Consider the following 27,974-nt stretch of genomic DNA (forward strand, 5'->3'; position numbering starts at 1 on the left):
TCAGAAAGGGCAGCTTCTCAGCTTACTGTACTTGCTCGGCACAGTGAATCAGTGTGGTGAGAGGATACGAACCCGGCACACACCTTCTGATGTTAAATTATGCAGTGCTCCCTTGTTCTGTTTGATCCATAAACAGGTTCCGCATGAGTTCAGTGGAACATCCTGCAATTCCCATTCTACCAAAGGCTATCCATTGTTTCTTACAATCCAGGCAGTCCAATGCCTTCCCAGAATCAGTAAAACACAGGTAAACATCTTTCTGGTGTTCCCAGCTTTCAGTCAACGTCCCTCTGATGTCACCAATGAGACTTTGTGCCATGTCCTCTTCTGAACCGTTTGAATCTCTAGCAGCTCTCTGTCCATGTGCTGCTACAACCGTTTCTTAAATTAGCTTCAGCAAAATTTCACTCACGTGTGCTATTAATGGTCTTGTTCGGTGGTTGCGGCAATAAATGGAGCTGTCTCGTAGGGCAGGACTCTGCTTACTGAAACCATCCCTGTGAGGCTTGACTGCTTGTCAGGAACTTCAACTCAAGCTCTGGCCACTGAGGATATGCTGACTGATAGTGACCCTATAGAACAAGCTAGAACTTCCCCTGTGGGTTTCTGAGACTGTAACACTTTATGGAAATAGAAAACCCTACCTTTTTTTTACCAAGGAGCAGCTGGTAGTTTCAAACTGCTGACTTTGTGGTCAGCAGCCAGATACATAACTACTACACCACCAGGGCTGCTTGTCGTGGAATTAGTGACACAGATTTCACACTGGGACCTGAGCCTAGGCTACATCATCCATGTTTCTTTCCAGCTTTAAAGTCCTATGACTATGCTACCTACAGGTAGCCCTAGTGGGACAACTGTCAAATGCACCACTGCTAACTAAAAGATCAATGGTTCCAATCCCCCAGTGGTTGCCAAACAAAGTCCTGGCATTCTGCTTCCATACAGAATGCAGCGTTGGAAACCCTCAGAGGCAGTTCAAATCTGTCCTATAAAGTTGCTAGGACTCGGAACTGACTCAGTGACAAAAGTTTGGGTGTTGGAATTAAAGGCTAATACACAAACCAGAAGTTGACTCCAAATAATTCCAAGTATGACTGTCTCTCATGGCTCACTCTACTTTCCACCAGGGTCTGCTACTTCATTGCAGTGGCCTCACACAGTTCACAATAGGGCTCATGAGGGAACGCAACAGGTTATAAGTCAGGTGAGAAATACTCAGGATACAGTTGTGTAGTCAGAGGAGTTTCTTCTCTGCTGAGCCTGCAGGCAGGCCTCTCTGACCCTCAGCCTATTGGCCTGATCTCTGCTCTGCTCAAGCAATGCCACAAAGCTCTTTGTAAGCTGCCAATAAATATCCAGAGAGCACACCACTCTACTGTAATCCTCAGACCACAGGCATTCAGGTCCAGTGCCGGGTGGGGGGCGTCAGTGAACCTAACACCCCAAATTAAGTGCCCAGAGGCACACCCCTCCACAGAGTCAGCCTCTTACCCAAAGGCCCGAAGCTTTACTTGCTCTCAGGCTGCAATGTCCACTAGTCTGTCTCCTGCTCCGGCTCCTGGCTCGGCTCCTGCTGCTCCTCTGCTGTCAGGGCTGTCTCCCGGAGGGAGGTTCACTGAGCAGGTTCAAAGCACGTCCCCTCTGGCCCTTCCCTTTTGAGTGCTGGTCCTGTTTCTGAGATGACTAATTTTATACCTCACAGGATGACAATCACAATGAATCACTGACAGCGGAACCACTAGATCCAATGAGCATTTCCTCTCAGGGTCTTCACTCGGTGCACTGGGACAACACAGGTGGTTTGGAGGGAGCGGTGACAAAGGCTTTGCCTAGAAGAGCCCTATGAAATGAATGGCTGCATTGCAAGTGGGCTCCCTTCTAAATGATTTAAGTTCATAGTTTTCCCTCATATGCTTCCCTGCATATTTAATACATGCTACCTTATTAAATTCAATAAAGATGTCTTGAACATTTGAGTATTGTAAGAAAAAAAATCTTCCTAAGAGAATCTTACAAAGGTTTTCCAATGTTGGAAAATAACATTTTAGACAGAGTTCCAGTACGTAGAGCATTCCATGAGATGTTATAGATAGCAGATGGGAAAGAGGAGGGAGGAAAAAAAAAACGTTTCTTTATGGTTACCCAAGGAGTCAGAGAATGTGTGTCAGAAGGAGGTTGATTGCTTGATTTTGCATAACTTAATTGAGATTATTATTATTTTTAAATGCGGGTTTGTTGTGCTAATTAACTATAAACATATGGTATGTGAAATGCATGCTCCTCGGGTAAATTAATGTACCTCTAACATGCATCCATATTTCATAGCTTCATCCACACAAATAAACCTCCTATGGATGCGCGAGAAAGCAAACACAATTTTGCAAATTGCTGATCACGTGTGGGAGCGCTGCTACACCATTTCCCCGTCATTATCGCTGACATTTCCCTCGCGATGATGATGAGAGGCATTTTCAAATAGGAAATCTCTCCCATGGAACTGATTAATGTGATGAAGTACTGTATAGAAATGAGGAAAAGCAGAAAAACCGCTGCAATTCCTAACTTTTAATTTTGTCTATACACAAATGTCTTCTGTGGCAGAGGCGGAAACTAGTGGCACAGAGACCAGACCAAATCACCAGATGCTTCTGCACATTTTGCACCACTGTGCTGGGGGCATTACACAGGGAGACAGAGGTTAAATTAGACGGAGCACATACATGCTCACAGCTCCCTCAGGCCGAGGTGGATTCAACGCAGTTGACTCAAAAGGTCCCACGTGCACACTTCCACTCCATGAACCAATTTCCACGCAGCAATACTGCCTCTTAGTCATGTTCCACAGGTCCCACGAACTGGCTTAGTTATTTCTGTGTCTACCTATCTTCCTCATCACCCCAAACCTGTTAGAGAGTGAGATGAAGTCAATTAACATGGCCCCTCAAAGCCAAAATCCCTGATCTTCTCTGTCTCTGGCTATCATATCATTTTGGAAAGAGTTCTCTGCTATGCTAACGGGCAGGATTGAGGTTGCATTAAGTCTCTGCTTCAGTAGAGGATGTAAGCCAAGTCACCACCCTTCGCTGCCATAGGGTCTGGTTTGAGGAAGGGCAAAAACAAAATCTCCAGGCCATTCCTCTGGGTGTCAGAGCTACATTCGAAACACAGAGAGAGATCCCAGGCCCATCAAGAGAAGAAGAGCCACCAGTGAAGCATGTTTGGGATCACTGTCTGAAGTGGCGAGAGGCACCCGGGGCTGCTGCACGGAGACAAGGGGACAGAGCAAAGGAGCCAGACTGAGACTAGAGGCCAAAGCAAAGGGACCATGAGACAGAGGAGAGGAGCAATACTGAAACTATAAGACTGTGAGGCAGGACCAGTGGGTGGGCTTGGTGTCCTATGGAGACCACATGGCAGAGAGGCTGAGGAGAGAGAGAGGAGAAGAGATGAGAGAGAGAGAGAGAGAGAGAGAGAGAGAGAGAGAGAGAGAGAGAGAGAGAGAGAGAGAGAGAGAGAGACATACAGACAGACAGACAGACTTGGCTGTTAGTTGAAGGAATGCTGGCCTTCCTTTGTATCCTTACTGCTTGCTGATGGTGGCTTCTGGCAGCCTGTGAATTGGGGGTTCCTAAACAAAGCCCTGTAATTCTGAGTTTTGTCAGTGAGTGTTGTATGGCTACTGCAACAAATAATCAAACCCAGCAAGGTTGAGGAAGAAAAGGTTGTTGTCAGACTAGGACGATGGAAGGTGGAAGTGGCTCCATGGCAAAAGGCAATAGGGAAACCAGAGGCCAGGTATGTCTCCTCTGTGCCATTCACTCAGATGGTTTATGCTTATCACATGTTAAATTTTAAGTTGCTATCATATAACAGAAAATGATTTCTTAGCACACTGGTCAAACTATCTCCATTTCTTAATGTGAAACTAACCCTGGAAAAAACAAAAGTCTTGAACGGGTCGATTTAAAAAAACACACAAACAAATACAAGTAAGAGTAAATAACTGTATTCTTAACAATCCAAGCCAGTGGGTTGAACTCACAGAATGTTTGAGATGTAGGTGTGTGTGATCACCTGGTTTAGATATGGTAAGTACAGGCACTAAGGCCCCTGTCCCTCGCAGACATCACTAATCAATCACTTTCCAACAAATGCCCCACAAAGTCACTACCAATTTATCAGGCTCACGCACTGGAAGTGAAACTTATCTGTCATTGCTGTTCTGGGTCAGCCATTCAATTTTACAGGTAAGCAAACAGGCCTGGGGAGAGAAAGTGACTGTTCTCTGAATGGAAAACTCTCTAGCAGGTGGTACAGCAAATCAGACTCCTCCTGACTCAAAGCCAGAACTGTTCATGATCACATCCTTCCTTCCTCATCTGACCTTGATGAAACTCCTGACTTTCTAAGGATTTGATGATTTTTATTCTGTCCTGTATTCAGTATTTATTTTGTGCCTATCTCTGAAATGCCTACATAATTTGTATTTTATAAAGGTTGACACACGTCCTCTCTTCTCTTACCTGAAATGTGCTTGAAAGGAAGAGACTGAGTGATTGTGGTTTTTCATAGTACTGTAGTTTAGGGCCTTAGTGGCATTTTAGGAAAGTCAGAAAGAAGACCTAACAGGGTCTACGGGCCAAGAGCAGTGAGGAGGGTGGAGGGACTGAATTTTTGCCTGATGAAGAGGACTAGAAGGGAAAAGCACTGAGAATGAAGTTAAAGTAACAAGGGAAAAAAATTAAAAACAAGGGAAAGAAAACGCAGAGGGCTCAGAAAGGAATAAAGATAATCACATAAATTTCTGAGATTTTATATATATATGTATATATATATGTATATGTATATATATATATATACATATATATATTAGGAAAATCATTGGGGATGGGGAGGGGGCACAAGAGTAAGATCCCCGAGAACACCAGGCGAGCAGATTTTGCAATGTTATTTGTTGTATATATTTTTATTTTTGTTTTCAAAGATAGGTTTTTCTTTTGCTTCAGACTGCTGTTTACCTAGTCAGATATATATGACTGAAATGGAACATTTAGCACCCATATGCTGAACTGCATATTCAAGGGGGTACCAAACTAAAAATGGAATTTTTTCCCCAAAGCTATGTACTTAAGTTTTTTTTACAAAGCAACCTAATCAAAGTACTCTCCATTACACTTAAAACATTTGTCAAAGCTGCAGTTCTATTCTTGGACACATTTTCCAAACGCATTTTTTTGGAGGGCTGATAGCACCCTTTTCTTCAGCATCAGATCGCTATCCTTTCATGCTCATCTTCATTCACGGAAACAAAAAGAAGTCGCTCGGCACAAGGTCAGGTGAGTAAGGTAAGTGGGGCAAGAGAGGCATGCTGTTTTTTCCAAAAAACTAGTGCACTGAAATAGGTGCATGAGCAGCTGCATTGTCGTGGTGGCAAGACCAATCCCGTCTGCCACAAATCAGGCCTTTTTTTCAGCCGAGATCGGGCGCATTCAGGGTGGTATGGACATAGAAAAATCTGGCCTTTTCTGTTGTCCAGTGTTATGCTATCTTTTCAGAACCTCAAAATAGAAAGTTTGATTAACAGTCTGACCTGGTGGAACCAACTCCAAATGCACTGAGTTGACATTTTCAGCTGTTCAGGAAGTTGACAGGCGTCCAGAACAAGGTTTGTCATCAATCGACATTTCACCTTTTTTGAAATGAGAAAACCACCTGTACACTTGCGTTCTTCCTTGTCCTTGTGAGCGGTGTTCAACACCACAACAGTTTCTGCATCACTTTTTCTGAGCAGAAAACGAAAGGTCACAGACGCTTGCCATCACAAAAAAATGAGGTTCGAGCGAAACTGTTTTTACAAAAAATTCACTGTGCCCAGAGTGAACCTTCCCAGGTGACACCACTAAATGCACTAACTCAGAACTGGTTGCTCGATGCTTGTCTAGCAGGAAAAAGGTGTACTGAAAAAGCTCTGTTCCAGTTTTGTTTAGTACCCCCTCGTGTGTGTGTGTCAATGTGGACTTCAAGACTGTTCTTTTTACAAAAGCACACGAAAACCATTCCTAGCAGCACAGGCTGCCAAGACGGGCACTGACCCATTATTCAAATTGCTCCCCTCTCGTCCACTTTATTTTAAACAAAGATGGAAGCAACCTATGGGGAGTATCGAAGTTTGTGGAAAGTGTTATCAAGAGCTCATGAATTTTCCCATGAACTTTCTGAAGTCCCATTGTATTAGTTTAAGGTGACAAGAAGGAGAACATAGAAATCACTTCAAGTTACTAAAGGCATAAAGATTATGTAGTTATGTTAAAGATGTACACTTACATAGGTCACGGTGAGGAGAGGAAACAATTCAACACTATCTGTTAGCATCACAAATATGAAAAAGATGCTTTACAGAGATAGGAAAAGAATATTTACAAATGAAAATAGTTGCTGTCTCGGGTGGAAAAGTTTGCTAAGTTGGATTTGTCCTCTCATTTGTGGTGAAATTGTTTCAGAATTTAAACCAAGTTTCACAGCAGACTTCAATGTCGGCTCGGAACACCCTGGGATGCCATCTCTAGGTGTGGGGCTAGAGACTCTCAGCAAGAGGCTGATCAGTTGTTTGGACAGACGACTCAACTCGGAAGATGTCACTGCTGACACAGGACACAGCACCCACCTGGTGACCACACGCAGCAGTTCTGACCGCAGGGATAATGTCTGAATCCATGGGCATGAACATGGAAAAAGATATTAAGCAGAAGAAAGAACTTGTGAAGCGCTACCAGGGGCCCTAGTACATAGTGGTTACATAGTGGTTATATGTTGAGCTGTTAATCTCAAGGTCAGCAGTTCGAAACCAGCAGCCACTCCTGGGGACCAAGTAGGCTTTCTACTCCTGTAAAGAGTGAAACTCTTGGAAACCCAAGAGTTCTACCCTGTCCTATAGGGTCATTATGAGTCAGCATTGACAGGGTGGCAGTGACTTTGGTTTGGGTTTGGGAGGGGCTATCATGGACACAGGCATCCAGTCTCACCTAAAGCGTGAGGAAAGCACCAGGGCGATGATGTGAAGGAGACAATCGCCTTTCCGAAAACTCCACCAGGAACCAATACACTCAACACTCATGCTCACAGCCTACTGTGACACCCCTACCTCGTGTACCCCTTCATTCCTGATGTCATCTGAGCAGCCCAAGAGCGTGCACAGGGAGACCCGCCTACTGGGAAAGCGACTCACTGCTCAACGACCTCCACCCAGAGTAAGCAGAGCCCATCACGACGGTCGGTGGCCGTAGGGTCTGAGAACCCTTCTGTCCGACGGTCAGTGGCCGTAGGGTCTGAGAACCCTTCTGTCCGACGGTCGGTGGCCATAGGGTCTGAGAACCCTTCTGTCCGACGGTCGGTCGGTGGTCGTAGGGTCTGAGAACCCTCTGTCCGACGGTCGGTGGTCATAGGGTCTGAGAACCCTTCTGGTAGTGAAAGATCAGAGCAGCTGCTCTCCCAGCAGGGTGCACTGTCCCCGCCCTCGGGGTTCACCCTCTGAGGCTGGCTCAGTCGCTCTCTTCAGGACTGAGGATTTTGTGCTTCAACAAGCACTCTAGGTATTCCGGACATTTAGGCACAGCTGGACTGAAACACGGTGGGGTTTTAGAGCTTAGTACAGCGAGCAGAGATTATTTTAATTTACTAGAAATGAAGGAGAGGCTTATCAGAGTATTCACTTACAAAGAACAGTCACTCCCAACCATGCTAGCAGCAGAATATTCACTCTACCTGGTAATCCAACATGCAGAAGCTTGGAAAAAACTGACGAATTCGAGACTCAAAAAAATAGGGGAAAATCCAGAAAATGGGTAGTTCTTTGTCACTGTCATCTAATGGATCACAAAAACAGAGAGAGAGAAACTGAAATCAGAAATTGGTATCAAAAATATAAAATAGAGAATTACAATGGTATCAGGAGAAAAAATAAAATCACTTAAATAAAATGGAATCTCATACACACACACACCCAAAATATTCACCAACATGATACTTACAACCCCATTTTTCCAAATGTCAATGGGACGTTCTTCTACATGAAAACACAGTTACAGCAAGTATATGGAAGTGATCCTGGAAGGCACCAGGTGGCACACTGCTAATACAAAGGTCGGCAGTTCACAGCCACCTACAGGCTTGGTGGGACAAAGACCTGCTTCTGAAAGATGAGGCTGGGAAACCCCGTGGGCAGTTCTCTTGTCTCACAGTCGCTATCCATCAACTCAACGCGAGTGCTACCGACAACCCAAACGTGCGAAGTGGAAAGGGACTCACACGTTGGAAAACGGGTCACTGTGCTGGAGTGGGGACAGCCTGCAGCCTCGCACACGGGCCCACTGTCAGGAGCAGCAGAGGACATGATGAGCTTGCAGGTCCACGAGCCCATGGTGGGCCTTGCTGCTGCCTGACTAGCCCTGACTGTGCAGAAGTCAGGGTGCACCCTCACATCCCTGAAGCCACCATGAAAGAGCCAGGAAGGCTGGATGCAGTGAAGAGGGACGAGCTGCTAACTTCTCAGCCCACTTAGACATCACCCCTGACCTCAACCTCTCTGTGGACCAGGCTGGCCTGCCCCACTCCTGCTGCCGAGAGACCCTGTACAGTTGCAGGAGCCAATGGTGATCACAGCAGTGATGGTTAGGGATTATGTCTTGGTTAAGGCAAGGGGGGAGCCTATCAATCAGGTCACAGCCTGATGACACTTCCTTGGGGGGTGTGGCCTTTCACCTAAAATAAGAGACAAGGAAGAGTCAAATCCTCTTTGGCCTTTAGCCTCTGATGGAGCTGGATCTTGCAACTGGTTCTTTGATTTCCTTTCGTGTCACCTGCCAGTTTCAGGAGCCTTCAGCAGACTACCGGTGGATGGAGGATTCATTCGGCCAACTAGACCTCTGCATCCACCAGCTTGTGCCCCGTTGTCTGATTCATCATCCTGGTCTGGTTCCCCCATAACCTGTTGTGTTGCTACCGATCTCAGCAGCCGTCATTGGATTACTGACAGTGGATTCATTCAGCTGACTTCAAATTAATTTACCTCTACATCTGCCAGCCTGTGCCCCCCGCCACCTGTTTCATCATCCTTCTTCCTGATCATCAGCCTCCACAAGTCAAAAGAAACCTGACTTGGACCTGACTGGACTTACCTGCTTCTACAAATGTGTCTACTGCTTCTCAAGATAAACCTCTTTCTTTTAACACACGCAAGCATGACTGGTTCTGTTTCTCTACAGACCCCGTCCCACCCCAAGCACAGTGACCTGCAGACCAGCAATGAGGAATGCCACATTGCTGGCACAGAACGCCCCACCCTCCCACGATTCACTAGGGACAGAAGGTCTGGGGCTAAATCCAAGCTCTGCCACCCCTCACTGTCTTGCAGGGCCAATCCAATCTTCTGAAGTATGAAAGGTTCGTAAAAAGACATCTTGTCACCGTGAATTTTTCTGAGACAGGTAGGCTGAGCATCACACTGGGTGTGGTCTAGATACTATCCCCTCTAAGTCACATGTTGCCTTCGTCAAAGATTAAAAACCCCTTTTCCAAGTGGCGGCAGGGGGGTGAAGCCCTGGATGTATGCTCAGGTTCACGCTAGGAAGAGGCACAACTGCAGGTTCTGTATTCTCTCCCCAGCAACATAGAGGACACCCGTTCTGGGGAGTGGCCCTTAGAAGTGAGGTGAATAAGAAGCTGAGCCACAGGTCGGCTTATGTTGCTGTCAACGGGCAGGTACATGGCTTGGGTGGTCCACTCGAGGGAGAAGCTGGGACCTAACCCATGACACACCTCCCACTGGTGAAGGCACAAACAGAACCTGCCTAGGCAGACTGGGTCAGGTCACAAAACACTCTCAAGTCCGAGGCCACTTTAAACTGGAGAGTAGCAATACTCTCCACGGCCTGGTATCACCCTGACCCCAAGAACCAGTGCAAGGCAACTGCGCCTGACTGCCACACCCAAATCTGGGCCAGGGGCTGGGTGCCCTTAGGAGTTTGGGGCCAGACTGAAAGAGCTGGGAGTGGAAGGCTTGCTCCCATGGGTGGGGACTCAGTCTGGTTTGCTCCTTCATCTCTTCCTAGCACCTAAGCTCACTGTGGTCATTCACTGGGTGATGACTACATCTGTGCTGTCTTTCAGAATGCCCCTATTCCCTCCGAAACAAATACGGACCCACAAGCCATGTTAAGCACACGATTAGGATGCTACCAAGCCAGTGGTTACAGTGAGCCTGCCACGTCACTGCAGCAGCCTGTGAAAAAAGGCCTGGTCGTCTTCTCCTTGCTCTGCTGACAGCTGGCAGGCTGGGGACGCACATCTGTTTTACATCTGTCTAGCAATAAGTAACAAAGTACACACCTTGGCATTGACCTTTCTTCCACAGAGCGATGAGTTTCTTAAACGTCACAGCCAGAGGTGCCACCAGGCCGCCGAAAGGAGGATCTGTCACCATAATGACACCTGCACCTTCATCTTCCTGTAAGAAAGCTCTGCACCCTTCAAGGGCGGCCTGGAACACAGGGGGACACACTATGAGCAGCCAAACCGAACTGCTGATGCCCTCTGGGGTGGTACACGGGCACCTGCAGACACTGACGGAGGACTGCTCTGAATTCACTGCCATCGAGGCGATCCAGACCCTCCGGGACCTTTTGGGACAGGGGAGCAGTGCCACTATGGGTTCCCAGACTGTAACTCTTTACGGAGTACAAAGCCGCTTCTTTGTCCCATGAAGCAGCTGGTGGTTTTGAACTGCTGATCTTGCACTTAGCAGCCCACGTCATGCCCCCTTATGCCACCAGGTAGTAGATGGTAGATCTCTCCTTCATAACTTGACTTGGGGAGTAGGTAGGAAAATACTGAACTCCTCAAGATTCTAGTTTTCTCCATCCATCTACACCGTGGCAGTGCAGTCGGGAGACAGCCGCTAAGATACACTCACTGCTGTCAAGCCGGTTCCGACTCACAGCGCCCTACGGACAGAGCAGAACTGCTCCTTGCGGGTCAAGGCTTTACATCTTTACCGTACTCTCTCTTTTCTTTCCCTAGTACAGCTGGGAGGTTTGAACCGCCAACCCTGTGTGTGATATCACACACACACACACACACACACACACACACCCCTTTGTCCTACATTGCTGTCAAATCAGGCCTGACAGCCTACCAATGATCAAGCATCAAGTCGTTGGGGGGATAGCGCAATACACTGAGGTCTAACTGCTGCTTATTCTGACAGCTCATCCTAACGGCTGCCACAGCCATGACTGTCAGACCTCTATGCAAAACGGACTCAGTTGAAAGGAACAGGCTACACTGATGCAGAGGACACAATTTTCAATCCTGAGACCCGAGTTTCCTTTCCTGATTGCTTGGCTTTTCAGTCTCATTGATCAGGGTCTGATTTTATCATTCGCTAATATAGCACAATATGCACTTAGATGTGGGTTAGGGTTCAATAAAGAAGCCATAGGAGTATATGCATATATCTAGCCATAAGCTTCAAGCAGATGTCTTGATCATTCAAGGCATTTGGGCCGATGCATTAATCGCTGGGCTGGCCATGGTTTTTGCTTGCAGTGGGTCTGACAAAGAGGTCAAAGTAGAACCAACAGCTCTGCTGTGTTGTGAATTTGTAGTGTCTGTACTAAGAGTATGTTGAAAGCAGCTTTTTTTTTCAGCCTCTTGTCTCTTTATTTAATGATTAATAAAAACTGTTAAGTCTCAACTGGTATTTCTTAGCCTGGCATCTCTCAGAGAGACAGACACCCAGCACTTCACCATGAAATAAATGATCTCATTACAACACAGCAAGGCTAGAAGGAATTCCCAGGTGGCATAATGGTTGGAGGCTGGACTATGAACCGAAAGGCTGGCAGCTCAAACCCACTCACAAGTGCCTCAGAAGTGATCCCTGGTGATCTGCTTGCAAAATGACATAAGAGGGGGGGCACCATGAATCACAGTCAGCTTGGTGGTGATGAACGACTCATCCCAACAAGTCTACTATACCTGGGAGCTTGTACGGGGACTGGGAGAGGCTGGAGCAAGTGACATCTGAACAGGAAGATGGGTTTGAGTTGCTAACAAGGCTAAAAGGGAGTATTGGGCAGAGGCGGTTAGGGGGTGGGGTGTGTGTGTGTTGTCTAGTCCAATGTGAATGCCAACTCTGTGTGTGTATGTGTGTGTTGTCTAGTCCAATGTGAAAGTCAACTGCCCCACGCACACCCCACCCAGGCAGGAGCAAAGAGAAGAATAACGAGGTGAAGAGGGTCCAGATCCCACAGAGTTGCAAGGGGCAGTGAGAAGGCATGGAAAGGGACTAAACAGGATCACGACTGGGTCTTAATCAATCTTTGGTGAGTTAATAAAAACACCAGCAATCAATGATGGAGCACCACAATTGGGTCCCAAAGAAGCAGGAACAAATGACAGGGGCTTCCTACAACGAAAAAGAAAGAGAACAGGGTCACAGTTCTTACCTGTCCATCAAAGAAATGATGGTTAAACATGTTGTACTGGCAAAAGCTATCTTCCAGATAAAACTGCGAATACCTGTCAGAAAAGGGCTCTGGTTACCTGCTTGGTCACAGCTGTGCATTAGAGAAACACAAACCAAAACGGTCAACTAGGAAATTGCACCTCTGATAAATTTCATCTTTTTTCATTTAACTGGGGCTCTTACAACTCTTGTAACAATCCGTACATCAATTGTATCAAGCTTTTTTTTTTTTTTTGAACCACAGAATACTTTCTGAAAATCTCAGAGAGCCTTCACTGGGGGATGGATAACAAATATTAATTATTTTCCTAAAATCAACAAACAAGTGATAAAATGATAAACTATTCAAGTGTAAAAGACAGGTAGTCAAGGGACCAGAAGATTACCTGATAGATTTGGTGGCAATTTAAGCTTGAGATGGGTTGGCAATTAAAACATATCTTTCACAGTTATCATTTTAACAGAAATACTGAGTCAACATTTCTGCTGAACAGCTGTTATTTCCTTCTGTAGTTAACGAAAAGAGTCTTTAGCACGCACAAGTTTTCTTGACTAGTGCAGATTTGCTTATAAAACAGTCATCAATACACAAGTTAGAAAAGAGCATGTCCCAGCATTCAAATCAGTTGGTTCTGAGCCATGAAGACTCTATGTGCAATAGATGCGCCTGATCCGGTGGTAGCCTCACAATGGCCTGGGGCCCATAGTTGCCATCATGGTGTCAATCCACCTCAAGAGCTTCTTCTTTTTAGATGCTCCTCTACTTTCCCAAGTGCGATGACCTCTTGAAGAGCCTCGTCTCTCCTGAGAACACGTCCCAAAGTATGAGAGGAAGTCTTGCCATCCCTGCTTCCAAGGAAAACTCTCACTGTGCTTCTTCCAGGACAGACCTGGGTCTGGTCTTTAGGCAGCCCACGGTGCTTTCACGACTTTTCTCCAGCACAATTCAAAGGCATCACTCTTCTTTGGTCTTCTGTACTCAATGTCCAACATTCACATGCAAATGAGGTGACTGAACATGCCATGGCTTGAGTCAGGTGCACTGCAGTCCTCAAGTCACATCCTTGCTCTCAACACTTTATGAGCTCTTGTGGACATTCACCCACTGCAATGCATCCTTGGATTTCTTGACGGCTGCTTCTGTGCACATTGATTGGCGATTCAAGCAAGAGCAAATCCTTGACTGTGGTCATAGGGGGTGCCAGCCCCCCACCACTAACCACAGGTTCGGTTCGACAGGCACAATTGTATGGATGAGATAGATAGATAGATAGATAGATAGATAGATAGATAGATAGATAGATAGATAGATAGATAGATAGACAGACAGAGATAGATTATATAAAAGTCATCGAGGGCATGATAGAAGAGATATTGAAATAATGGAGTCAGACACATTCCATGGTAGCAATGCTCACCTCAGCCCCACTTGGTGGTCCACATGGAGAGAGGGGCAAGGGAAGGAGGGACAAGGGGAAAGGGAACAGGGGAGAGAGGAGGACAGGAGAGGGGGAACCCATGAGAGGCCAAGGGAGGAAGAAGAGGACGAAGAGGAGGAGGAGATAGAGTTAGTTCTCTGTTGCTAACCCAGGCCTATATACCTTTGGGGGCGTGCAAGCCCACTAATTACAGGTGAAGACATACATCACAGGAAGGGGCTGCACTGTAGGTTATACAGCAATGAGAGGGGGACAATTCGGGATATACTTGCACTAGGAAGAGGAGGGATGGGGGGAATACATATGACAAGATGGGTGGATCCTAGATTCAGGATGGCAGACGTTGGATGTCACGAAGCTGGTTTGACCTGGTCCCTGGCACCATATCAGTAGGGTATGAACTCCACATACAAGAACCAAATCAAAGACTGCAGGCCTCTAGAGAAGTGGCCCATTGTCCTTAACAGCAGGCAGCAGGGCCTACCACAGTCTGGAGACTGATTGCCTTCAGGGAGGATTTCTGTAAGCATATGACCTTCCCCCCATGTCTTTGGGGGAGATAAAACTTGGGAAAAGTATCTTTATAATCCCACACTGACAACTTCAATCTTCTCTCCATGTATCATGTTATATTGGTTCAGTTGTGAGGAGTTTGCTTTTCTTATGCTTAAAAAAAATGATTGTGAATCCTCTCAATGTACCACTGTTTATCCCACGTCCTCCTTGTGTCTCCTTTTCGCCTTCTTTCCCAATCTTCTAAACTTTGTCCTTGGGGAAAGGCTGCCCTTTTGAACTTCACTAAAGAACCAAACTCACTGCCACTAAATCAGCTTTGACTCACAGCTACCCCACAGGACAGGGTAGAACTGGCCCTGTGGGTTTCCTGGACTGTGATTCTTTTCGGGAGCAGCGAGCCTCGTTTTTCTCCATTGCTAACCTTCAGTTGTTGATTGGTGTAACGCAATGGTGAGTTCAGGTCCAGGCCCGCAGGGTAAAGGCAGTCCCACCAGTCTCTCTCTACCTGAAACTCGTAAGTATGGTCTCTCTTATTTATCATTTTTATTGTATTGTGTTGTTTTTCCCAACAGTTGTATCGGCATATAATCCACGCCATACAATTCAATAGTTCAATCACATAGAGGTGCACTCCACACTGAAGGCTGGATCCTCGATCTCCATCAGCAAGTGCTTCAAGTCCTCCTCACTGTCAGCCAGCAAATGTGTGTCAGCTGCATGGGGAAGGGTGATAATGAGCCTTCCTTTCATCCTGCACACCATCCCGCTACTCTGATTATGTGCTGAATTCGTGCGAGGAAAATAGCCCGTCTGTGCACTGATTCAATGGTTTTCTTCTTCTGATAGGGGACAAGAGAGGCCAGTCTCTGGGAAAAGACCTCGTGCTTGGTAAAATAGAAAAGTCAGCGAAAAAGAGGAAGACTGGCATGGAGAGGGACTGGCACAGTGGCTGCAGCAATGGGCTCCAAAGAGTAATAACCGTGAGGCTGGTGCGGGCATGTTTTGTTCTATTGTGTCAAAGGCAGCTCTACGCTGGACCCAACCAGGCGGCACCTACAGCAACTCATTACAGTGGTCCCTGCCTTGTAAAGTACTTGGGTTCCGACCATCATTTTGGTTGTGTTTTCCATCTTCTCAGTGGTCACACTGGCGCACACAATGTCGCAGTACGAACTTTGCTGATGTTACCATTGCAGGACGTTCCCTTGCAGACCTTCATTTTGATGACTTCCTGTCCCAAACCCTGTCATACAGATGTAGTTTCTAAACTAAGTTTAGGGCTTCGGGGCCTTGACAACATGGGCTCCAACGCTGACCACTCTGCTAAAGTGGACAGGCAGTTTCAGGAAGTGGCAAGATGGTATTGTGGCCTATGGGGGCGCCATCCTGGCAACTCTCACTGGCTTCCTGGCTAGAAATTCCACCCCGATTACCAAGAGGAATTAGTATGATCCAGAACTTTCCACAAATGCAGTTATTGCTACAAATGACAAAATGCTAGCGTCATCACTCTTCTTCATAGTGTGTGTGTGTGTGTGTGTGTGTGTGTGCGTGTGTGTGAAAATGCATCTCTAAGTGTCTTGCTTGGATGCACAATCAATGCTCATGGAAGCAGGAGCAAAGAGACCTAAAGCTATACTGTGCTGCACAAGCCCTCTTTAGAGTGCTGAAGAGCAAGGACATTACTTTGCATCTAAGGTGCAGCTGACCCAAACCATGGCGTTCTCCATCACCTCATATGCATGTGAAAGCTGGACACTGAATAAGGAAGACCGTGGAAGAATAGGTGCATTTGAATTGTGGTGCTGGAGAAGAATACTGAAAGTACCATGGACGGCTGAAAGAACAAACAGACCCGTATTGGAAGAAGTAAGGCCAGCGTGCTCCTTAGAGACAAGGATGGCAAGACTTCATTGTACATACTTTGGACATGTTGTCGGGAGAGCCAAGTCCCTGGAGAAGGACATCCTGTTTGGTAAAGTGAAAAGGCAGCAAAAAAGAGGAAGGACCGTAGCAAGATGGGCCGACACAGTGGCTACAATGGGCTCAGGTATAGGAACGGTTGTGAGGATGTCACTGGACTGTGCAGTGTTTGGTTCTGTTGTGCACAGGGTCACTACTGGTCAGAGCCGACTCATTAACACCGAACAAGTACATATGCAATGTCTCCAACCCCTAGAGGCAAATGAAAATCTGATTTATAATGACACAGATCACGCAAGGCAATCATCCAACTTAAAAAATACAAAGAGGTGTTACCCTACATCAGAACAGACTTACAACAGGGCCCTCTAAGGGAACTATCTGTACTTACAATGCCATCAACAATGTCGAGTCTTCTTAAGCCCAAACCACAGCTTAGCTTATCGAGTAGAGAAACTAGTGTGCCTTGAGCCCTCTGCTCTTTTCAAATCCACCTGTGCGGGATCCAGCTGACAAGGCCAGCTCCACAGGTGGGCGGAGCTGTCGGTAATGGGGAGGAAGGAACAACACAGAAAAAAAGGGGCGGCACAGCCATGCAATTCAAAGAGCATAACCAAAGCCGGTGAGTTGGCTATGTTGAAACGGATGCACTGGTGGATGTGCTGCTCAGTCTAGTCGCAACAGTGAAAAAATATATTAAAAGTAAAACCCAAAAGCTCATTTGGCCCACGAGGAGCTTTTAAAAATATATCCAAGTCTGGGCCCCTCAGTCATTCTGACTCAGTGGGTCTGGATGGGGTCTAGGTATTTTTGAAAAGTCCCTGGGGATGGGTGTGGGGAATGGGGGTTGAACTCTGAGGAAGGTTGGCAGGTTATACCACTGTCAGCCTCTAGGTGGTGCTTCTGGTCCAGAGTCACACGGGGATTATCGCTCAGAGCAATTCCGGAAAGGAGCAGGGCTCTCTCCAAAGGACTACTTGTGAATCTAAACCACCACAAAAGAAGCCGTCATGAACTAGGCTCTCCGTGTGGTTCTAATGTACAGCTGGGGCAGAGAATCACAGCAAGGAGTACTTTCTAACTGGCAAATAAAGACTTCAGGTATTAACATTTTTGTCAATTTTGCACATTTTTGTCAATTTTACTCATTATATCTTAAACGCACATTCATTTGATTACTTGTAAGACTCAGAATATCAAACCAAACTCACTGTCATGAGGTTGATGTTGGCTCATAGTAATCCCAACCTCGTCTTTCTCCTGCACAGCGGTTGATGGTTTTGAACTGGCCCTAAAGTGTAAGCAGTATGCCACCAGTGTTCCTCCACCAGCAAGACCAAGTTCTCTTTATTCCTTCATTGTATTTGTACTGTCTGGTGGTGTGCTGTACCCTTTAATACACTGGGCTTTAATACATTTCAGTTGTGTGGGTGTGTAAAATGGAAATGTTTTTGTGATCTCAATAGGATCGTGAACTTCAGTAATTCTGCATAAACACAAACCATCCTTCTACAGAATTCACCATCTGGTGACAAGACTGAAAACAATGAGGGACACAGCCCCTTAGTTACAAGACATGCTGGAATCATGAGCGGGATGCTTCTGTGCCTCCACTCTATTCACAATTATCTACTCCCATTGACACGTGACTAACTTTCTACCCCAGAGACGCCACCACGATCCCTCTCCACTAGGAGAGGGTGAAAACACCGGCTCTACAGCAGCATGCTCTGCAAACTCCCCTGTTAGCTAGCTGTGCAACCTTACTAAGTTACTTAACCTCTCTGAACCTCAGTTTTTTCATCTACTAAAGGGGAATAATAATAGTTCTTTGCACAAAGTAAATGATAGAAACAAATGAGATCATGCAATGCTGTTACACAATGCATCCTGCAAATGTTAGGCATCATTCTTTTTTTTTAAATCATTTTATTGGGGGCTTGTACACTCTTATCACAATCCATACATACATCCACTGTGTCAAGCACATTTGTATATTTGTTGCCATCATCATACTCAAAACATCTGCTTTCTACTTGAGCCCTTGGTATCAGCTCCTCATTTTCCCCCTCCCTCCCGGGATCATTCTTAATAGCAGGTATAACTAAGCTCAGTTCCCCTGATACTAGGGAATTCTGCTTGCTCAACCAGGCTTTCTCCTCTCATAACCTACAGAGGATCCTGGTGGGTCAGTGAATAACGCTCTTGACCGCTAGCCAAAAGGCCTGCTTTCTAACTCACTTTGGGGAAGAATGACGTGGCGATCTGATTCCGTGAAGGCCACCGCCTTGGAAACACTAAGAGGCAGTTCTATCTACTCTGTCCTCTGCGGTCACTAAGATTCAGAGTTACTGGAAGGTAGTGAGTTGTTTGGGTGTCTTTCCCCCCCAAATAATCTAAGCTCATTTCCTCTCATTCTGTGGTGTGGGCAGAACAGCTGTTCCTCATTCTCAGTCCAATGTCCCTTAATATCTTTGAAGACGCAGCTAGCACATCTGCTGGATTCCCTACAATGTCAATTTGCACTGTAGCAGTAAGCATGACGTTTGGGTAATTGGCAAATATGAAAACAATATGTTTTAGCCTAATGACCGTTCCAAAAACTGCAGGGCAATAATGTAACTTACTATTATTAAATGATGCTACTTTTCACATTAACTACATTCCATATAAATGGTCAAAAATACCGACACCACTATCGTAAGCGTTTCCCTCCCGTTGGGATAGTTTGATGAAAGTGAGAGAAGGACCACACAGACGGTCCCGTCAATATGTCACTCCCCACACGAGCCCTTCACGAAGACACATGGTCGTTTTTTCAGAGTTGAAAAATGTGCGCATTGCCTGGAATTCAGCACAGCACACCTGTCCAGATCAGTCTGGGCGGCGGGCATGGCACAGAACCCAAGAAGGAAAGAAGAAAAAGCCCAGCTCTCACTTGGAAGTTTCCATCAAATACAAACAAGAGAGCATAATCATTCATATTTTAAATGATGAAAAATCACTCAAGGCTGCCCTCTTAAAATGAAATTGGCCACCAAGAATTATTCTCACTATTGAATACAGCAAACAAACTCATCAGGAATGCCTGCACTTAAAAACTGCTCAAAGGCCATTCATGTAATTGGCCCATTCATTCTGTTGAAACGAGAGTCCGTTAGCAAGTGTGAAACATGCAGTACATGCAGGATGTAATCAAGGGCTGAACACAATCTGCTTATGAGATGAATCCCAAGAAATGCAGTTTTTGGTAATAACTTTATTTGGAGGACTTTTTTTTTTTTTGCCAAGTGGGATATCTTTCATGTTAAAATTAGAGCAGTTAGAAATCTATCTTAGCAGATTTAACTTCCTATCTCTTACTCCAAGAATAGGACATGTATTTATAGCACAACTACCCAGAACGCCAGCATTGAGGCCGCACTCTGCAACCTCCAACAGACTTTCTGAGGGGCAACAACCTAACCAAGGCGAAGTGGCAAGGGCAGCGGTTCCTCTTCCTTATTTACCGTCTAGCTTCCACAAGCTCAAGGTGAACGTGGGCCAGGCACACCTTGGTCCTCAGTACTGTTTCATACTTTAGGTGGTCTTTTGCAACAGAGCTGCCTAATGTAAAACAAAACAAAATCCCACAACCAAACTCAGTCACTGAGCCAATCCCAACTCATAGCAACCCCTACAGGACAGCGCAGAACTGCTCCACCCCCAACGGCAAACGCTGCGTTTCTGAGATTACTCTTTGTGGAAGTAGAAAGTCTCATCTTTCTCCCAGTGGCTTCAAGCTGTTGGCCTTTTGGTTTGCAGCCCAATACAGGGACTGAATTCTTGACGACTGCTGCCATGCATGTTGATTGTTGAGTCAAGTAAAATGAAGTCCTCGACAACTTCAATAATGCCAACTAATAATAATAACGTGTGGAAAAGCAAGGCTCTCACTTCGAGGGCAAAGGTGCACCTGACCCAAGCCACCGTATTTCCTTCCAATGGCCTCATATGCACATGGAATTTGGGCATGGACTACGGAAGACGGAAGAACTGGCGTGTTTGAACAGTGCTGTGAAGAACGCAGAAAGCACCAGAGAACAAACGACTCTGTCTCGGAGGAAGGACAACCAGAATGCTCCTTAGAGGCAAGGAGGGCAGAGTTCCTCCCACGTACTTTGGACTGGTTGTCAGGAGAGAACAAGCCCGGCCCCTGCTTGGTATAAAGAAGAGAGAGGGGCAGCAAAAGAAAGGAAGGCCCTCGCTGCGATGGACACAGTGGCTGCATCGGGGAGCCCAATCATAAGAACAATGGAGGCTGGTGCGGGACCCAGCAGTAGTTCACTCTGTTGCACTCAGGGTCACCATGGGTCGGAACGGACTGGATGGCACCCAACAACAACGAATCCCCTTTGACTGGAGCCCCATGAAGCATTCCTGACGGAGAGTAAATGAGCACGCCCACAGGTCCCATCCATGGCCTCCCCACAGAGTACCCCTCCCGTGTGAGGCACAGTGCCTGAGCTGACCACTGAGAACACCTTATAACCAGGCTGGCTCTAGGACACAATCACAGGATGACCCGCCTGGGAGGAGCAGCTTCCCAAGGAGTGCTCAGCCAGCACACCTGTCCCAGGTCTGCCTTACCACCCTCCCACCCATCCCCGAGTCCTCTGCCTTAAACAGCATGACACCATAGAGGAGCGGCACATATCAAACCCAACACTGGTGGGTACCAAAGGGTGACAGCAGTGGTACTCCTCCGTAAGTAACCATCTCCTGAGCAGTCAAGTCCCTGTCTCTCTCCCCAGAGTGACTCCTGGGCACCTGGTAACTGGGAAGGCTGGATCCTGTTCAGGGTGTCTTCTCACACGTGACTGTACCTTAAAGCTACGAACAATCTGTACATCATTTATACTACTGACTCATCACAAAGCCTCGGTAGTCCATTAGTGCCTAGAACCAAAGGCACCCTCCTCCCTAACCCCCCAGAGGGCTGGATTCTGCTCAAGCCACTGAAATGGTCTGAAACCACCCTGATTAGCACCCCCACACTTGCTGACCACCTAATTGCCAAGATAGTGTCAGGGAAGGGCAGCCCTGAGCAAGCCCCCTGGTAAACCACAAAGGCAGGGAGGAGCAGGCAGAGGAATTTACAAAATGGCTAAGGAAGGTAAAAGTAAGGGGGTCCCCCTCAAAGGAAGACTTGCAAATAGAACAAGGCTATCTCCTAGTCTCCTAATCTGGCCTGATGGCTCACAAAAGACCGACCCCACCCCCAGTCTTTATTGAAGTTCTGTATCAAAGGCCTTTGCAGAAGTTACTGTTCAGGTTTAGTCCGAATGTCATATTGCTCTCTGGACTCGGGCAGACAAGCTTCGAGGGTGGGTCAGCCTGTTTCTCCCCTCTTTTCTCTGTACCACATTTGCCAGGTGAAATTTTGTTTTCCTTCCCTATCTGAAGGTTGAGGTGATTTCCCCCTAAAATGGGAGAAAGGCAGGGAGACGCAGAGAGAAAGGGAGGAACGGAAGGGCAAGGAGAAAGACAGAAGCTTAGGGAAAGGCGGACGTTCTGGGTGAAAAGCCACTCAGAAAGGGAATGCGTGGGTGGGCCGGTTGATCTGAATCCCCTTCCTGGATCAAGTTACTTATAAACTTTGCCCAGTGATTTCACCTCTTTCTCCGTCTTCTCATCTGAAACGATGGTCATTGGATCAGCCCGCACACGCACTGTGAGGGCTGACTGAGCTCAGGGCTTGGCAGACGGTAAAGCATTCAAGAAATAGCATCTACTATTATTAATTGCAGTGACTTTGGGGTGTTTTTATTTATTTATGTTTCTTTTCTAATATTATCATTAAGAGAACAAGAACTAAACTTCTACCTTCAGAATAAATACACGAGGGGGGTGCCCCCGACCAAAAAACAACGGACAAAGCTCCGCTAGACCGAGCTTCTGTAGTACGCACTTTTCCTGCGAGGCGAGCATCCAGCAACTCGCTAGGAGGTAGCGCACCCAGTGGCATCGCCTGAGAAGGTTCTCTCTGGTCACAGAGAATTTTTTAATAAAAGCAATTTTGCTTAAACCTTGCTTTTTGTGATGACCAATTTCAGAGAACAGTGTACGGTTGTGAAATTTTGTTTCCTGTTCAGGAAAATGCCGCAGAAACTGCTGTGATGTTGAACCCAGCTTACAAGGACTGTGCTATGGGAACAACTCAAGTATAAGAGCAGATTCCTCATTTCAGAAAGGTGAGATAACGAATCTCATTCTGGACATCCGTCAACTTCCCAAACAGACGAAAATGTCGACAAAATTGAAGGCAGACGACAGACCACTGAAGAGGCAGGGAAGCTATCTGAACTACCTTGGAGCTTGCTTCAGCGAATTTTAATGGGAGATTTGGGAATGAGAAGGGTCGCTGTGAAATTTGTGCCCTGGGTCCTGACTGACCAGGAAAAAGGACATCCAGTGGAAACCTGCCGTGCTTTGGAAGAACAGCTCTGAAGCGACTTAGACTTTTTCCTGGAGACGAGACCCAATGCTGTTCTAATGGCCCCGGAAGCAAACATCAACCAAGCCAGTGGAAGACACCATTGTCACTCCACCCAAAACAACCTCGCAAGTGAAATCAAACATCAAGACAAAGCTCATGTGTTTTGTTTTGTTTTTATGTGAAGACAGTGCATTTAGTTTGCTCCACCAGGTCAGACTATTAATCAAGCTTTCTATCTATAGGTTCTCAAAATATAGTGTAGCCGTGTGTAACATAAAAGGCCTGATTTGTGGCAGATGGAGGACCGGTTTTGCCACCATGACAATGAACCTGCTCATGCAGCCATCTCAGTGTGCAGGTTTTTGGCAAAAAACAGTATGCCCCACGCACCTGACTCACCTGACTTCGCTCCATTTGACTTCTTTTTGTTTCTGCGAATGCAGAGGGACATGAAAAGACAGCAATTTGAAGATGTAGAATAGGAGAAGAAAAAAATGAGGGAGGTGCTGTCAGCCACCCAAACAGATGAGTTTGAAAAATATTTCCAAGAATGGAATCGCAATGTATTTTTTAAAAAAGAACAGAAAAGTAAGTACAAAAGGGGCACAGGGAAAAAGCTACTGTATACAAACACTCCAGGGGTGATGTCCAGGTAGTATGGCAGGGGCCAGACCAAATCCAGGGGTACATATGGTAGCCAACTAAAAAGGGGGCAGGGAGGGAGGAAGAGGGAAAGAAAAATAAAACGATGTGTGATGGGGGAATTGAGCACTGACCTGCCCAAGGGGAGAGTACTGTTTGTGTCTCCACAGGGAAAGAGGGACCAGACCTAAAACCAATGCCAGACGAATGCAGTGTGCCGACAAGGAGTGGGGAGCCAGTGGAGCGGCCTGAGGCCTCGGCCCCATACCAGCTACGTGGACAACTGCCCTTCCCCCCTGAAGAATTTACTTGAGAGGACTGCACTGAAGCTGCAGCTAGGGGAGAGGGGCATGTCTGATCAGAGCACACGGGAGCAAATGAAGGGGGAGGAAAAGAGAGTGGAGCACATCCTGGCCCACCAGGCCTGGAGGACGATATCCCCGCTCTGAACAGCCAATGCACGAGTGGACCATATGACTGAACCCATTAAGAGACACGCTGGCCCTTGCTGGCCCAGGACCCTAAGGGGAACAACACTGGAGACTCAGTGTCGGGACTGTCCCGGATTGACCCCGTGACACCGAGGCAAACCACTAAAGGCGTGCGGCAGAGCAACCATGGGAGCAGAGCAGGGAGCCCCTGAGGGAGTACAAAGGACAGATTCTGGGGCCAGAGCATGGCACCCCATCAGAACTGACTGAAGGACACGCCTAGAGATCAAAAATCAGACCTTGATCTATTTACATGTTTTTCTTTCTTTAAAATTTTTTTCTTTTAATTAATTTATTCTTTTATGGGTCATTGGTTTTCTTTTTTGTTGTCATCGCTGTGTTCTCATTCATCGCCTATCTTGCTATGCCTTGTTTTTTTGGTGCATATTATTATCTCTACAGATCTATCTAGATAAGCTGGATGAATAGTCTGGAAGGGAAAACAACGGGACCAATGGCTCGAGGGGGACACAGGGGAAGGGGGAATGGGGGTAAGGAGGTGATGCTGACCAACCCAGGGACAGGGGAGCAACAAGTGATCCAAAATAAGTGGCAAGGAGGGTGTGAGAGGCCTGGTAGGGATTCAGCAAGGGCAATGTAACCGAGAGAAATTACTGAAACCCAAATGAAGGCTGAGCATGACGGTGGGACAAGAGGAAAGCAAACGGAAATAGAGGAAAGAACTGGGTGACAAAGGGTATTTATAGATGTGTAAATACTGGCATGTACATATGTAAATATATTTACATATGATGATGGGGAAATAGATCTACCTGTATATATTTATAGATTTAGTATTAAAGCAGCAAATGGACATCGGGCCTCCACTTAAGTACTTACTCACTGCAAGAACACGTTGTTCTATTACATTGGCATTCCATGATGCACACCTTCCCAACACAAGTGCTGAAGAAAATATTTGCATAAGCAAACGTAATGAAGAAAGCTGATGGTGCCTGGCTAACAAAAGATATAGCGTCGGGGGTCTTACAGGCTTGAAGATAAACAAGTAGACATCTAGCTGAGAAGCATCAAAGCCCACATGGAAGAAGCACACCAGCCTATCTGACCACGAGGTGTAGAAGAGACCAGTTACCAGACATCAAAGAACAAAAAATCTTATCAGTGGTGCCCACCATCCCGATACGATCACTGAAGATAAACGTGTGCATAAGCAAATGTGGTGAAGAAAGTTGTTGGTGCCTGGCTATCAAAAGATAGTGTCTGGGGTCTTAAAGCCTTGAAGATACACAAGTGGCCATCTAGTTCAGAAGCAACAAAGCCCACATGGAAGAACACACCAGCCTGTGTGACCACGAGGTGTCGAAGGGATCAGAAAAAGAACAAAAAATCCTATCACTGTAAATGTGGGTGAGTACAGAATGGAGACTCAGCAAAGCCCATCGGTAGGCAACTGGACACCCCCTTACTAAAGGGCTGTGGGGAGGAGATGAGCCAGTCAGGGTGCAGGGTAGCAACGATGAAACATATAACTTTCCTCTAGTTCTTAAATGTTTCCCCACCCCCACTATAATGATCCCAATTCTACCTTACAAATCTGGCTAGACCAGAGGATGTACATTGGTACAGATAGCAACTGGGAACACAGGGAATCCAGGACAGATGACCCCTTCAGGGCCAGTGGTAAGAGTGGCGATGCCTGGAGGGTGGAGAGAATGTGGGTAGAAAGGGGAAACCGATTACAAGAATCTACATACAGCCTCCTCCCTGGGGGATGGACAGCAGAGAAAAGGGCAGGGGAGACATCAGACAGTGTAACATAGGACAAAATAATAATAATTTATGAATTATGAAGGATTTATGAAGGAGGGAGAATAGGAGGAGGGGGGAAAATGAGGAGTTGATATTAAGGGCTCAAGTAGAAGGCAAATGTTTTGAAAATGATGATGGCAACAAATGTACACATGTGCTTGACACAATGGATGTATGTATGGATTGTGATACGAGCCCCTAATAAAATGATTCTTTTTAAAAAGAATGGAATTGCAGATTTGATAAATGTTTTAAGTGTAATGAAGAGTATTTTGAAGGTAATGAGATTGTTTTGTATAAACATTTAAATATATAGCTTTGGGGGGGGGAATTCCATTGGGGGGTGGGGTACCCCTCATATATATAATTTCTCCATACTTTCAGAAAGGAAATTGAGTACTGGTGGTAAAGAACATTGAGTTGTTAACCACAAGGTCAGCAGTTTGAAACCACTAGCCAGTCCACAGGAAAAAGATGAGGCTTTCTGCTCTCGTAAAGACAGAGTCTCAGAAACACACGGGGAGTTTTACTATGTCTTTTCAGGGCCACGATAAGTCAAAATTGACCAGATGACAGTGAATGTGTGTGTGTGTGTGTGTGTGTTGTGTGTGTTCTGGTTCAGAAAGGAACATGGTTTTAAAAGAAATTGGTATGTACATGAAATGGAATATTATTCAGCCATAAAAATGCATTCCTCTTGAATCTGTCCTTCCTGATATCATAATCCAAATCATGTCTGAGTCACAATGGTCAATACCAGTCGATTTTAACTCATCTTCAAAAGCGACATTTCAAGAGCTATCTTCAAGTAAAATGTTATCTGTGGTAGGATAATAAAAATACACCTACAAGAAAGTCCAGTTAAAACAATTAGTCAAATTTATGCACCGACCATTAAAGTTAGTGATGTAATAGAAGTCTACCAACTGCTTCGGTCTGCGATTGATCAAGCATGCAACCAAGAGACACTGCTTATCACTGGCATTTGGAATGCCAAAGTTGGAAACAAAGAACAAGGAAGACTGACTGGAAAACATGGCCTTAATGCTAGAAATGGAGCCAGCAATCACATGACGGAATCCTCCAATGGCAATGGCTTCCCGGTACAAAGCTTTTCCAGCAGCATCAAGGTTGACTATAAAGGTGGATGTGTCCCGATGACACATAATGAGCTCGTCTGTGGGAAGAGATGGCAGAGAAGCGCAGTATCATCAGCCAAAGTAGGGCCAGGGGCCAACTTTGGAACAAATCATCAGTTGCTCAGATGCAACTTCAGATGGAAGCTGGAGAAAGGTAACAAGTCCATGAGAGGCAGGGTACACCTGGAGCATATCTCCTCTGAACGTAAAGAACGCCTGAGAAACGGGTTTGATTCCCTGATCACTGTGGACAGATGTTCACATATTATGCAATTCCCGGGGTATGAAATGTCCAGAAAAGACAAATCCGTAAGACAGAAAGTAGATTAGTAATATCATCACTAAGGGGATTAGAGTGAACAGCTAATGGGTACGGGGCTTCTCTTTGGGGTGGTGGAAATATTCTGGAAGTAGACGGTGATGGAAGTTGCACAATACAGTGAATATATAAAAACCACTTAACTGTATACTTTTTAATAGTGAATTAAGACAAGAATATTAGCTGCTATTTAACAAGCAGTCAGTATTCTTGAAGCTGAGCTCAGTAAAATCTGTTTGCTCTTTAATTCCGACAACAACTGTCTGGTAAGCTTGGCTATCAGGAATTACCCAGCAAAGCTGAAAATGACCAGCTGAGGCCGGGCAAACAGGTCAAGTGGAGAAAGCTCGCCCCTGCCTGCACTAACCTTATGAGATATCCCTGGGGGAAACTACGCCCTGGCCACACCCGGACACCACCACACCCAAACCCACTGCCATCCGGGCAATGCCTCAGCTCTCCCCCCGAGAACCATGGAGCCTGCAGTCCGCAGCCCAGTGCTCACCCCACAGCACCCCAGGCCTCCTGGTTGCAGGCACCAGTTTTGAATCAAGGGATCTGTGAAAGACGTGCGCTAATTGCACCCTAGGAATTACTATTCATTAGATTCCTACGCTCGAAATTAGTAGGCATTAGATTGCCTAATTTTCTATGAATATGTATAATTTTATCATTGCTGATATCAGATAGATCTGGGCTGAAACCAGAGAGAATACCACAAAGTTGCT

At 46.1% G+C, this 27,974-nt stretch overlaps 1 protein-coding gene across 1 annotated transcript in view; it reads right to left on the bottom strand.

Moving 5' to 3' along the window:
- The window catches only part of ZCCHC4 (zinc finger CCHC-type containing 4), a 68,389-nt gene that overhangs the window by 15,550 nt on the left and 24,865 nt on the right, over positions 1 to 27,974 (bottom strand). The window contains exons 6-8 of the mRNA XM_075544471.1: positions 12,507 to 12,579; positions 10,387 to 10,537; positions 7,765 to 7,865 (exon numbers count right to left, since the gene is read on the bottom strand). Coding sequence (XP_075400586.1) covers positions 7,765 to 7,865; positions 10,387 to 10,537; positions 12,507 to 12,579 — 325 coding nt within the window. The remainder of the gene's footprint in view (positions 1 to 7,764; positions 7,866 to 10,386; positions 10,538 to 12,506; positions 12,580 to 27,974) is intronic.

This window comes from Tenrec ecaudatus, chromosome 3, assembly GCF_050624435.1.
Source record: "Tenrec ecaudatus isolate mTenEca1 chromosome 3, mTenEca1.hap1, whole genome shotgun sequence".
Taxonomy (NCBI): Eukaryota; Metazoa; Chordata; class Mammalia; order Afrosoricida; family Tenrecidae; genus Tenrec; species Tenrec ecaudatus.